Source organism: Dufourea novaeangliae, unplaced genomic scaffold (genome assembly GCF_001272555.1).
Source record: "Dufourea novaeangliae isolate 0120121106 unplaced genomic scaffold, ASM127255v1 scaffold355, whole genome shotgun sequence".
NCBI lineage: Eukaryota > Metazoa > Arthropoda > Insecta > Hymenoptera > Halictidae > Dufourea > Dufourea novaeangliae.
The window spans coordinates 791,666-804,764 of NW_015374251.1; the positions used below are offsets into that span (position 1 = coordinate 791,666).

Genomic DNA, 13,099 nt, shown 5'->3' on the forward strand with positions numbered 1-13,099 from the left:
GAAATGTGGTTCGTAGACACTTGTAGCGACATCTACGTAATTCTCAAGCTACTAGCCAGTTAGTACTATGCTCATGCCGTTAGGTGGCGTTACTGTGGTCCCAAGTGTTTTGGTTAAAAAATGAAATAATTAAAAAGGCAAACTAAGCATATCCTTCGTTGATACTCAATTATCTATTGAAGTCTCCTGTACTGGTGTTAGCCTACAATAATTTATTTGTTACGTTTTTAAGCTAGCACAGTCGAGATGTAGTTCGTCCATGACTATGCTTACTTTTGAAAATTGGCGCCTAATTTGCATAGCGACGTCATCTATCATCATGATTATTGTACTAAATGATTAATAGCTTGCACGTTTTGCCGTGGATGGCGCCACAGACCATATTAAACTTATTTACATATTGTAAAATTGAATCTTTAATAAAACGAGCACAATCACGATTATTGATGTGCGATATTAATTCAAGGAGATTACGCGAATAATCTGACAAAATTTTAAGGAAATTTTTATTCTCAATTTAAGCGATTCTTTTGTTATTTATAAAATGCTTACTATTCCATTAAATATCACGGCCCAAAAAAAAGCTCCCATTTCAGTTGCTGAGTGTGGGGTTGCCAGAGTGGGGCATACAACTTGTACACATTTTAAGAAGCACAAGCGTATATATTATCCATGTTCCTTGACATATGCCTCCAATGAAAATGTAAATATGTATACATGCGTAAATGTATGTACAAGTATTCTGATGACTCTGAAAGCCCAATTTTTTCTGCCTTTATAATCCCTGCGCCAATTCACATAGTTTTGTGGTGCATCGGAGTTTACGGTATAGATTATAGAACATCACGAGAATTTAATTAATATACGACGAAACTAACGAACGTCGTATGCTGCCACGAATTTATAATTTCCATGATTGACAACACGACAATGCTGTCACTACGAGAATCAAATAAAAAATGTGTTTTTTGCTGTATCATCGCTCTATTTAATATCTTATACACCAACTCTATTTTTTATTTCGATCGATAGCAAAACGATGTAACGCTTAATTCTTATTCAGTTCAATCGAACATGTAAATGACCCTTACGCATTTCATAGAAAGTTAAAAAGTATATAGTTCATTTTGTTAAACTGAAAAGACGAGGAAAAAATAACATTTTGTTTCACAGGAAGTTCATATATGGGTAACAATATCCATTCGGAACTTTACATATTTAATTATATAAACATATAAATGATATACGTATTGTATTTTCTTCGTACAGTTTGTATATTGCAGTATATACTTCTTTTTAGGTTTACAAGTCAGAGATAATACTGAGATAATTTGAAATTTTAATTATATATAAATAAATACATATTTTCGAAATGATTAAAATATTTTTATCTGACTGCATTCCGTATGTACGAATGTGAATGAGTCTTTACAGCAGAAGCAACATGGGTCGATGCGCATGCGCAGTTTGAATGATACCGTTTCCTCGCATATGATGGCGACTGACAACTTTAAAACGTGAGTTTATTATCATATAATTTCTTATGTATACAATGTGCAGTTCGCGTGTAAAATGTAACAGTGGCATCATTAAATATTCAGATCCTCATCGGTCAGGTAATCTTTTACCACGGTTGTTGCCCGTTAGAGTATATCCTTAAAATTACCGCTCATAATTCGCTAAGCCAACATTCACTTATCCTAGTAAGTATACCTATAAAGCTGCCTATAACTTCTCGCGCTGCTTAGTTAGAAAAAAAAGTTACACAGTATTCTCTGAACGAGCACAACATGCATGAGTTTTTTATATTCTTTCGATTCTCAAGACAATCTTTCTGTACATTCTTTCTCTTTTTTTAATTTACTACTAATACACAATTGAAATACTCGAAACATTGATAAGTTTGGTGCTTTGATAACGATTACGTTTATGTATTCGTACACGATGAATTTATAACGTTAAACTTAGAATAACAAACCGTCCTTCGTACTATAATTATACTCGAAATCTTTTTTAGTAACCTCGATAACTTGTACAATAAATATTGTATGTATGAAGGTAGAAATTACAAAATTTTTTCGTCAATCAACGGAAGTACTCGTAATGTTTACATCGTGAAAAGAGTATTAATAAAACAATTTTGTTTATAATAGTAACATATAATCTTTATTGTATTCTTGAATTTAAGAACTATTGATAATCGGCGATTGTATCGTATTGATATCGTTACTATTAACTTATTCTCAATTCATAAAATACATACAAGCAAATTATAACAACAAACAGCATCTGTTTGTCGTTTGTTTTTATACCTCTTGAATACTAAAAGCTTTTCATAACAATTTGTGACCTGAATATCATTTAAGACGAATCGATAATCTAGCGAGCATTACAAGTACCATTATTATAGTTTGGAGGTTAACGCAGAAGTATATGGAAATTGAAACTTGAATATTTGTTCGACTTTCGAATTAAGTCCCTCAAACAGTATTTTTCTCAAATCGATACGAAAGATACTTTCACATATAGTACAATCGAAAACAATGATCGTTGAATTTGCGAAATTCTGCAAGACTCATCGAAATTCCTGTTTCAAAGGCAGAATCCTTTTCCTGATCACACGTATTGCTCGTTTAGCCAATCCAACCACGCAACAATACGACGTCACACAAGTATCGGCTGCCATTGGCTCAAACCGGGGGGAAAGGTCTCTATAAAAATGAAGTAATAAAATTTAATGTGCAGTCGTACTTGAAATAAACTTCAATCGTGAAACATCATGCATTACATGGTTGCATTGCACTGAAAACGCGTGTAACAGCACAAATTTGAAAGTCAAACAAATAAGGTAACAAATGTTGACGAATAAATGTGGTCTGTCATTTTAAAAAAATATTAGTCCAGCTTCCATCGATCTGGAGGACACAAATTGGTTGTCCTTTTTTCCCCCACGAAAAAAAAAAATATTTGCGCGGGAGAATGGTCGAGACACGGACGTTAAGTATACTCCGTGTTTGTCCAATCGAATTCGTATCCAACAAACTTTTGTTCGGATTCGATGGTCATCGATCGAATAACCAGGATCATTGAACGATTTCAAAATTATTCGGTAGTCGAGGAAAAATCTGTACATCGAATGTGGTTAGTAATGTGTACGAGAAGGTTACGATTGGTCGAGATCGCGGACTCTTTCTTCGCTGTAGCAGCGACGAACCAATGGCAAGTGGCCTGTTGCGCCGTCGCCACTACACTCAGAGCCTATGAGGATGTAGCTGTAGCGTACGGAGAATGAAGGTTCGAACGCTCAAAAGATATGTGAATACAAGCGTTCGAAAAGCCGTGGAATTCTAAGTTGTCTTCGTCCTCATTTACACAGTCACAATTATTCGATTCTTGTTCTCGATTCCCGTAGAGCGGATCAATTTTCAGATCGGTCTTACGGTTGGTCTCTTATTCCAGTGAAAACTGTGCGTGCGCGTTGTGTTCTTCGAGTGATTCGTGATGCGCGACGGGAACGAATTTGTAAAAGTATTTGAACGTGGATATCTCTGTTGTAACTGTTAAAAAGACTCGTGTTCTTAGGGCGACGGTTTCGCGTAGAATGCGAGAAGTAATATCTTCACTGTTTGACGGCTTGTTTAAAACTGTGAAAATTAATAACGTAACTCTGCTCAGCAATAATAATTCGGCGCGTGTTTCAAATCACGTTAGCGATTGCTCTGAACGCCCAGTTATGGCTATCCGTGGACACGGCTGCGATAGTTATTAAACACTACGAAATTGTCTTAAGCTTATTCGTCTCGCCGTTGTTTATTGTTACAATTCCTTGCGAATTATGTAACTAGCAACAATTTCGGTGATAGGAGACATTATACAGCGTTAGGTTTGTAAAAATTACTACGTACTTTCTCTTTGTGTTTGTCCTTTCAATTTGTTTTATCAACATCTTCTTATTTATACATTTATTTATTTCTTTAATAATCCTAATTTTATAATCGTTTTCGTCTATAATTCTTCAGGTTTGGTTTCCTTAAATATGGATATACTTTGAGTCATTGTGTAACTTATCAATACTTTTTTATACTTTTGCTAATTAAATATTGTGAATATGTATAATTGTGTTTATGTTTGGCTGCAATGTATATTGAAGTAAATAAAGTGCCTCTAAAAATTTATTGTTGTACGTAAGATTTTTTTTTAATGAGAATTAAAGTACTTTGCAGTAGTATACGGTACAAAAGTTGTTTAAAGCTATCAACAATGTATTTGTGTTGTGTTTTCCTGACAGAATGGAGGAAGAAATAGTAGTAGATGATGTTGATGAGAATAGTAGCACAGAGATTCAGCAGTCAGATGACCCAACAGCACCCGTTATGCCTTTATTATATATTCAACAGAGTAAATTACGTTCAGCACCACCAACAACAACAAATCAGACTTTGGTTTCGTCAAATGCAACTCAGCTTGCTGCCATTATTAATCCAGTCAACAATCAGGTAATATATTTAAATAAGCATTTAAATATTTTGAGGCCAGCAATACATTTTTGCTTGTATTAGCAGAATGAAAATGAGTGAAAGTATTATAAAATTATGTTAATTATTACTGTTCATAATTTGATACTTATAGATATAGCATATAGTAGATCTAACACTGTGCTATGTTAAAGAATAAACTACATGGTTAGTTATGTAGGTCACAGTAACCTATAATTATATAAAATAATGCAGAATAATTCGAGTATTTTGAGCAACTGTTGTTTAACATAGAGAACTTTAACTATGTCATACATGAATTAACTTATGATCTACATATGTGAAGACTTATTAGATTCCATGTGTAGGTGGCAACAGTGAGTGGTACATCTCTTTACATTAAATATAGATTTGTACAACATACTTGCTGTAGTGGATTGCAAGTAGAAGGGCAGAGATTAGATTAACAATAATATTCAGAAACAGTCAGTGTTTTTCATTGCATTGCTGCAGAAATATGAAAAGTGTGTTTTTTGTTAGGGATAAATCAAATAAATAAAGAGTTACATTAAATTACACAATTTCTTGTCATAAAGATCATTTTCCTTGAAGTGTCAAGATCGTTAAATCAGTTCTCTGTAAACACATTACGGGTCTTGGGAATATTCAAATATTTGGTGTATTTCTATTTCAGATTGTTAGTGGACAAAACAAAGTATTTATACAAGGACCAAGTCAGGTTGCTACTTCTCAGAATAAACAACATATTGTGATCCATCGACCAATTAATACAGTCAGTACTACAGCAACATCACAAGGTCAGAAACACATATTGCTTAGAAAGTCCAATGTATCAACTGCACAAATCGTGCCCTTAAGTTCCTCTCAGGGAAATCAAAATAATGCACAAACAGGCAAGCATACATTTGCGTATCTTGGAACTCTGATTAAACCAAACAAATCACGTGATTCTGTTGTTATCCCAGGTGATTAATTCATTTAATAATAATATCGTGGAAATATTTACATTTCTTTCTTAAAAAAAAATAATTCAATTGATGTTTATTGGTAGGAGCTTTAACAACAACTCAAATAGCTAAGCAAAAATTGGTGATTGCACCAGTTTTATCACAATTAGCTCAAACATCAACTAGTACTACTACAGGATCTCAGAGTCAGACTGCCAAGCATATGGCGAATTTGTTACTACCAGTCAGTATTCCTCAACAAAGTGGACCTACCAAATCCAGCATGTTTAATTTAAAAATTAATAATGGCCAACTTACCACAGAAAGTAAAGGCACTATTACTGGTATGTAACCACGAAGAACGTTTCCCTTTTTACATTACAGTTTGCAATTATTATTTTTAAAACTTTTTTTTATATTACAGTTTTACGAGAGTCAAAAACAACAAATTCCTCCACACATCCGCCACCCTTGCACCCGATCGCGAAAATGAGTTTATTAAGTGCAAATAAAGGAAACAGTAATTCTACGGACAGCATAAAAATCACAGAGAATCCCGACTCTGCTGTTATTACCCCTATTCCAAAAAAAGACGATACTGGCATGCCTGAGAAAAGAAAGAAAACAATAAGCAACATATTAAGGGGATCGAACGAGAAGCGACTTAAGAAACAGAATCTCTCAAAATCTTCACAGGACAGTATAGTTGATGTCACTTATACACTGAGCAGCCCAGAATCGGAGCAAGACAAAGACAAGAAAGTGCAAAACGATGACGATATCACATTGATTAAAGTGGTTCCAAGCGAAGACAAAAGTGTTAAACTTAACGCTAGTATGGATGATGACATAAAAATAGAAATTATTAAAACGCGCACGAGTTGTGTCGAGTCAGTATCAGATAATAAACATGATGCTAAAATTAGCAATCACGATGATTTAAAAGATCACTCGAACACCACTCATGCAAATGATTCGAATTTTGATGCTGCAAAAGTACTAGACTGGAAAGATGGTGTTGGTACTCTCCCTGGAAGCACACTGAAGGTATGTTGTATAATTTAAAAAAAGTTAGTGCATAAACGGTGTAGCATTTTATGATGGTATGTATACTTTATAGTTCTGTATGAATGAATTTGGTATTATGGAAGTAGTCGATGAGGATGAGAACAACAAACAAGGCAAAGATGGTATTGGTGATAAGGAAAATGTTTGCTTAACACAGAATTCCTCGAAGTCCAGCCCCTTAACCGCTAATAGTGTGAACTCTGAAAAGAAATGTAAGTATTAATATATATCGGAAACAATGTTTTCTTCGTTTATAAATAATTTCATTTAGAATTTATTAAATATTCTCTTTTATAGCCGATGATAGGAAATCTAGAACAGTTTCTGCAGATACAATGTATCACTGTGAAGGTTGCGGGTGTTACGGTTTGGCTGCTGAATTTGAGAGTCCAATATCGTGTAGCCCAACATGTACAGAAATAATAGAATCCAAGAAGCAACCGTCAATGCGAAAAGACAAAGATTTGAAGTATGACTTGATAAGATATTTTCGATAAATCGATACACATACAAATCTGTAATTTAAACATTCTTTTTGTATAGAGACTTACGTGCAAAACGGAAACGTAAAAGATTGTTGCAAGAACAACAACAGTCTAAAGAAATAGAGGATAAATCTGATGAGAAAACGCAGGAGAAAGTTTCGAAGTCTGAAACAGATGAGGATACAAAAGACACTATCACAGGAATGGACGACGAAAGTCAGGGAGATTCAACGGAGTCAAAGGTAGGCGAGTCCTAGCTGCGTGTTCAAATCTTTTGAAACGTACTGCTTATAAGTGTGTCTCTGTATGTAGTATCCTTGGCAGACAGGAAAACTTGGATTCTCATGGGCTAAATACCTGGAACACTGCAAAGCAAAAGCTGCACCTGTTAAGCTGTTCAAGGATCCTTTCCCATATAGTAAAAATCATTTCAAAGTTGGCATGAAATTAGAAGGAATAGATCCGGAACATCCGTCACGATACTGTGTTCTTACAGTCGTTGAAGTAGCGGGCAAGTTTAATATTTTTCATCTAATAAAATTCTGTTTGTCCAAAGTCAGATCTTGAATTTATCCTTTTGTAATAGGTTACCGAATACGTTTACATTTCGATGGTTACGCAGAAAATTACGATTTCTGGGTAAATGCAGACAGTATGGATATATTCCCCGTTGGATGGTCGGAGAAGAACGGACATCGATTAGATCCACCGAAAGGTTACGTCGCCAGCAATTTCAATTGGAATGCGTATCTAAAAATTTGCAAAGCTACTGCAGCACCGAAAAATATATTTTCAAATAAGAGCGTACGTAATAAAGCTTTCATTTAATTCCTCTGGAAAGTGATTACAAAACTGATGAATTTATTTTATTATTGTAGTCGGTCTTTCCAACTGGTTTCCGTGTAGGAATGAAATTGGAAGCAGTAGATAGGAAGCATTCTTCGTTAGTTTGTGTAGCTAGTATCGCAGGCCTAATGGATTCGCGCCTGTTAGTTCATTTTGATTCTTGGGACGAGGTTTACGATTATTGGGCAGATGCAAGTTCTCCATACATTCATCCAGTGGGATGGTGTCACCATAATGGTCACAGCCTCACACCACCTAACAGTAAATAAAAATATGTTCATTTGTATCTGTACGAATTTGGTAATTCTGTTTCCGTAACAAAAACTCTGTACATATTTTTCATTTCAGATTATAAAGACCCTAAGTCTTTTACATGGGATGCGTATCTGCGAGAAACGCGATCCATGGTTGCACCGGCGAGAGCTTTTAAACAACGACCGCCCTGCGGGTTTAAACGTGGGATGAAGTTAGAGGCAGTCGACAAACGGGTACCTCAGTTGATTAGGGTGGCAACGGTTGAAGACGTAAAAGACCACATGTTCGTAAATTAGGAATACGTCCATAGATGTTAATCGGCTTAGTTGAAGGTTACTTGAAAAGAAAAATTTATATTTCAGGCTGAAAATACGATTTGATGGATGGCCAGAGAATCACGCTTATTCGGTCGACGATGACTCTCCGGACATACACCCTATGGGCTGGTGTTTGAAAACAGGGCATCCTTTGGAGCCACCATTGAGTAAGACTTATTACACAGATGAAATAGTATTTAAGTATTTTATTTAGGATTTATGGAGTTATAATTGTATGTTCGATTTCAGCTCCAGACAACTTAAATGACAGGCCAGAATGTGGAACGTACGGTTGTCGAGGAATAGGACATGTAAAAGGACCTAAGTTCTCAACGCACAATTCTGCATCCGGTTGCCCTTATTCCCCTCAGAATCTTCACAAAGTCAGGCAACTGTCCGACAGACTGAACTTAAAACATGAGACTTGTGATTTCGATGACGATATGGTGGACAAGCCAAAACCAGAAAAGACTGATAAAATTAAAATGGAGAGGTCGGAGAAACCCGAGAAGTTGTTGTTTACGGAAGAACGGTTGTTGAAGACTGAGAAAGATATTAAACAGGAGGATGGGGAGTTCTCCGATAAAAACGACAAGTCTGAAAATTCGGAAAAGTCAGTTATTCGAATAATTTTATCTTTATGTATATATTAAGATCATGTGGATAAATAATGGTGCATAATTTACAGATCGAGTAAGTCCAAACATAACCACAGCGATGGTCAAACTGACGACGATGAACTTTTAAGAAAGAGGAAGAAAAGGTATCTAGTTGTTGGTATTAAGTTAGCCATTTATTTACATTAATTTTAATACTTATTTTATCGCCACAGACGACAGATTTCCGAGGAACCCATGTATTCTCTTTCAAACTACAGTGATTCAGCGTTAACCACTGTACCATACGCTGCAAATATACCAGATAAACAATTACGCATGGAGCTGTATCAATCTGTATATAGTCCTGGTTATAATCCGCTACCGGATGCGCCGCATATATGGGCGAAACACAGTAATGCTCTGAATAGAGTAGTAGCGAGGCAAAACACGAATCCTCGACGATGGTCGAACGAGGAAGTGATTAAATTTATTCAGAGTATGCCCAATTGTAAAGAAATCGGAAACATTTTCAGGAAACATGTATGTATCGAATAGTTCGTATGAAATTATTAAGTGAATTTAAGTTACGTTCAATAATTGATGATTGTTCTGCAGAACATCGATGGCGAAGCCTTCTTAATGTTAACGCAAGAGGATTTAGTGTCGCTATTGGGATTACGTCTTGGTCCTGCAATTAAACTGTACAATAGCATAGTTCTTCTACGACGAAGGGCATCGTGAATCACGTGCGATGAACGCACCTACAATTGGATTTTGAAAAGTGCAAACTGGCAGCTATCGCGACGATAATGTCGATTCAATTTATTTCAGAAGTTTAACGAATCATCGAGGTAGAAATATTTTCTACCACTATTGTGAAACATTGGTCTAATATCAAGAGAACATAGAAGATTTATTACGAGTTCCATCGCGTGCGAAAAGATTATTGAAAAAACAAAAGACATAACAGTGTTTAAAATCAAGTTCGACGATTCTATTGAATTTTGAGATATACATAATTATAGCTGAGATGTATGCGCATCATAAGTACTTACGATTGTCCGTTCTAATTTCTTTTCCTATACAGTGAAGTGCATTCATTCATGTACAAATGTAAATATTAACGATCTTAATAATTAAATATTGTAATACAAAAATATAAGAAATACCTCAATACAGATACCCTCACCTGCGATCATATACATGTAAGTCCACTTTTAATTCGAAGGCTCGTTTCTTTCAGGTTGATCCTATTTATAAAAAATAAAATCCGATATTCTTGATAATAATATAAAATCATATTATAAATTCTACATGTATGTGTATATACTAAATAAATATCATGATCTCATTTGATCGAATTACAGATAATCTTGCCAACTTTTTGAAAAGTATCATTGAATATAAATTTATTTTCCCCGATATAAGGGAGGGGCGGTGTTCTATCTAAAAAGCGCCGTCCCTTCTTATTCGTTCCCGGTATCGTGCCACTCACGGCCTGTTCTCCCCTACCACCGAAAGCCGAAGTGGCCGCTATGGCGATGTTTACAGCGTAGTCACGACGACTGGCCATGTGTTCAGTCGGTGGCTCGACGTGCGCCGGGTAACAGTGAGTTCTCGTGCGTGTGTACGCCGGGTGCTATTTCCGTGTGTATCGAACGCGGTCTCGTGTGACAATCACTCGACTGTCAAATTAAACATCGGATTTCTATCGACTGCTCGGTATTCTGGCGTTTATTTCCTTCGAATCGTTAAGTTCTGTGCGTTCGAAAGAAGTGAAATTATCGCGGGAAAGTTGGACCAAACTGAAATTAGTTACAATCCGGTGAACTCTAAATTCGCGAATCTCGATCGATCTCGACAGCGACGTTCGATGAATTGGCGGGTAACGGAACGATGACACAGCCAGTGTCTTTGACAGTTCGTCACGGTATATTAGCTTTCGAAATTTCGTGCATTGCGATCGATTATCTACAAAGTGACAACGACGGACACGCGAAGGACAATCCTCGACGGTGATCGTATAATATTATCGAGAATCGAGGGCAATTCACGGTGAGACACGGTGTCATGCACAATCGCGATCGCTTCGTGCAAGGACGGTTGTCAACTTGAAGGACTATATCGAGAGTGGACGATTTTTTTTTAATCGTTTGTTTCGATAATCGATGCGTTGTCGAGGGTGTAACGGAAACGAACGGGACAAGTGATCCGGCGAGTGTGTGTTATGACTGGATTATTTTTCGCGCGGCAAAAGGAGGAGAAGGATGCGGGGTGGTGGTCTTTAGCCGCCCTCGGTCGAGAAAAACGCGAGAACCACGAGGAGGAAGGACGATCGGTGAAATTCGGCGGCGGTGGGCCGCAGGCTCGCTTGTCGGTGGTTGCCTCAGGATTCCCTGGTGGCACCGGTGGCGCCAAAATGCCCCGAGGTCTGCCGACTAGACGAGGTCTTCAGGCGTTGGCACTTGTCCTCGCCACTGCTTATGCCACAATTCTTCTTTATCAGGCCGTTGTCCCACGTCAGGTAAATCTCAACTTTTCCTAATACCTCACCCCGAATTGTTTCATTAATCCTTCCATTAATCAGTCAAATCTTATCCGTGTATACGGTAACTGCGTATGATCGTACTTGATGACGCAGTATCCCCCTTGATGACCCGTACTCCCTTTGCCTTGTAACATTATTCGAATGGTCAAGTGAGATTTCAGTTAGACAAAACGAAATATTGCACAAACGAACAGTGCAATAGCATGCATTTGGATTGGAACAATATCAAACCCCTTGCGTCAACTTAATCGACCGTGGCGACACGGCGGGATCGTGCGGTTCGAAAAAAGCACGCGAATTAATTTCTCGAGTAGCGTTACTCGTCGATATCTAGTTATGTTAATCGAACGACAGATCGAGAGCGCGCCAAGTCCACCCGGTTAGGTTTGTTTTCATTCTCGAAGCAACGGGCTCGGGGTAAACATTCGCCGTGGCGTGCACGTGCTCGTTTCTTTTCCGAGAACGGTGGTCGGTCTCTCTCTCGTCATCGAGTAGCACCGATCGTATTACCCTGCGCGCCATGTTTACAAAGAGCGTGTCGAGGCTGCTGGTGCCACTACCCATATTTTCGCTATACATACACATGGTCGAAGGAGGCTGAGCGACGTATTACGTTTCATTTTTTCAGTGGGTGGACGAAATGACGGTCGAAGTGAACAGTCGGAGCGTGTTAGTGGAGGTACCGGCATCAAGGAAATTGATCAGCGAAGAATCGTCGGTTACGCCCGCGATCGCGACAGCAACAATGGCACCACCGTCGACGAACCTCGACGATGTGTTTATCAGCGTGAAAACTACCAAACACTATCATCATTCCCGGCTGCCGGCCATTATCAGCACCTGGTTCCAATTCGCCAAAGATCAGGTATGTAAATGATGAGAATTTTCGTCAATGTTCTGTTTTACGGCATTTCGAACATTACACGATTGTAAGTGCATAAAATTGGAAAATGTATCGATGCTTGTATAGCTATTTAGGTTAGCCTCTTCTTCGGCCAATCAGCTTTCGGCATTTCGCAAACTTTCATGTTGACTGGCATATTTTGGGAACCTTTGCTTTAGGTTCTCGAATTCGTTAGACCCACCAGCTTTTTTAGAACGGTTTAAACTTTCTCGTTACATCGGTATCCTTTTGTATTTGTATAGGTATGCTTATCTGCTGCTTCGCCGTTGCTCGAAAAACTGTTGGCAACATCGCGAGGACTCTACTACACGGACACGGGGCTAGGAAGAGGCACAACTTTCGCGATATTATCTCGCCGCGACTAATTGCATGCATTGTAGATCCTCTCTCCTCTGTTCTCTTCTCCCCTGAGGCAACACTTCCTGGAACGGTAGCCCAGAAAAGTCGTGTATCTCCTCTCGCCCGGAGATCCTCGAGAATCGCGCGTTCGCAAGAAGTAGTAAGTACTTGGCCGTGAAAAGAACATTTCGGGGCACTTATCTTCTCCATCCGGCGCAATATTTGTCCGTAACGCTGCTGTCGGTCTCTTTGAGCCTGTCCCCACGTCGGAGGGCGTGTTTAACGAATTCGAGGA

General features: G+C 37.9%; 2 protein-coding genes across 3 annotated transcripts in view; both read left to right on the top strand.

Moving 5' to 3' along the window:
- The first annotated feature begins 1,482 nt into the window (after nucleotides 1–1,482).
- LOC107192555 (lethal(3)malignant brain tumor-like protein 3) lies at nucleotides 1,483–9,911 on the top strand. Of its 2 annotated transcripts, none has more exons than XM_015581841.1 (17): nucleotides 1,483–1,517; nucleotides 4,289–4,496; nucleotides 5,170–5,461; nucleotides 5,548–5,787; nucleotides 5,868–6,490; nucleotides 6,564–6,723; nucleotides 6,809–6,980; nucleotides 7,055–7,238; nucleotides 7,309–7,507; nucleotides 7,583–7,800; nucleotides 7,875–8,103; nucleotides 8,191–8,380; nucleotides 8,460–8,581; nucleotides 8,664–9,027; nucleotides 9,103–9,177; nucleotides 9,247–9,553; nucleotides 9,629–9,911. In XM_015581841.1, exons 1-17 carry the CDS (start codon nucleotides 1,492–1,494, stop codon nucleotides 9,752–9,754), a joined length of 3,735 nt encoding a protein of 1,244 aa, XP_015437327.1. In that variant the 5' UTR covers nucleotides 1,483–1,491; the 3' UTR covers nucleotides 9,755–9,911. The 2 variants fall into 2 exon arrangements, with proteins under 2 accessions (XP_015437327.1, XP_015437328.1); XM_015581842.1 differs by lacking the exon at nucleotides 1,483–1,517 and adding an exon at nucleotides 3,394–3,883.
- Nucleotides 9,912–10,997: 1,086 nt separating this feature from the next.
- LOC107192560 (fringe glycosyltransferase) overlaps nucleotides 10,998–13,099 on the top strand; it is a 65,301-nt gene continuing 63,199 nt past the window's right edge. The window contains exons 1-2 of the mRNA XM_015581851.1: nucleotides 10,998–11,537; nucleotides 12,190–12,426. Of these exons, the coding sequence (XP_015437337.1) occupies nucleotides 11,241–11,537; nucleotides 12,190–12,426 (534 nt within the window). The 5' untranslated portion in view covers nucleotides 10,998–11,240. The remainder of the gene's footprint in view (nucleotides 11,538–12,189; nucleotides 12,427–13,099) is intronic.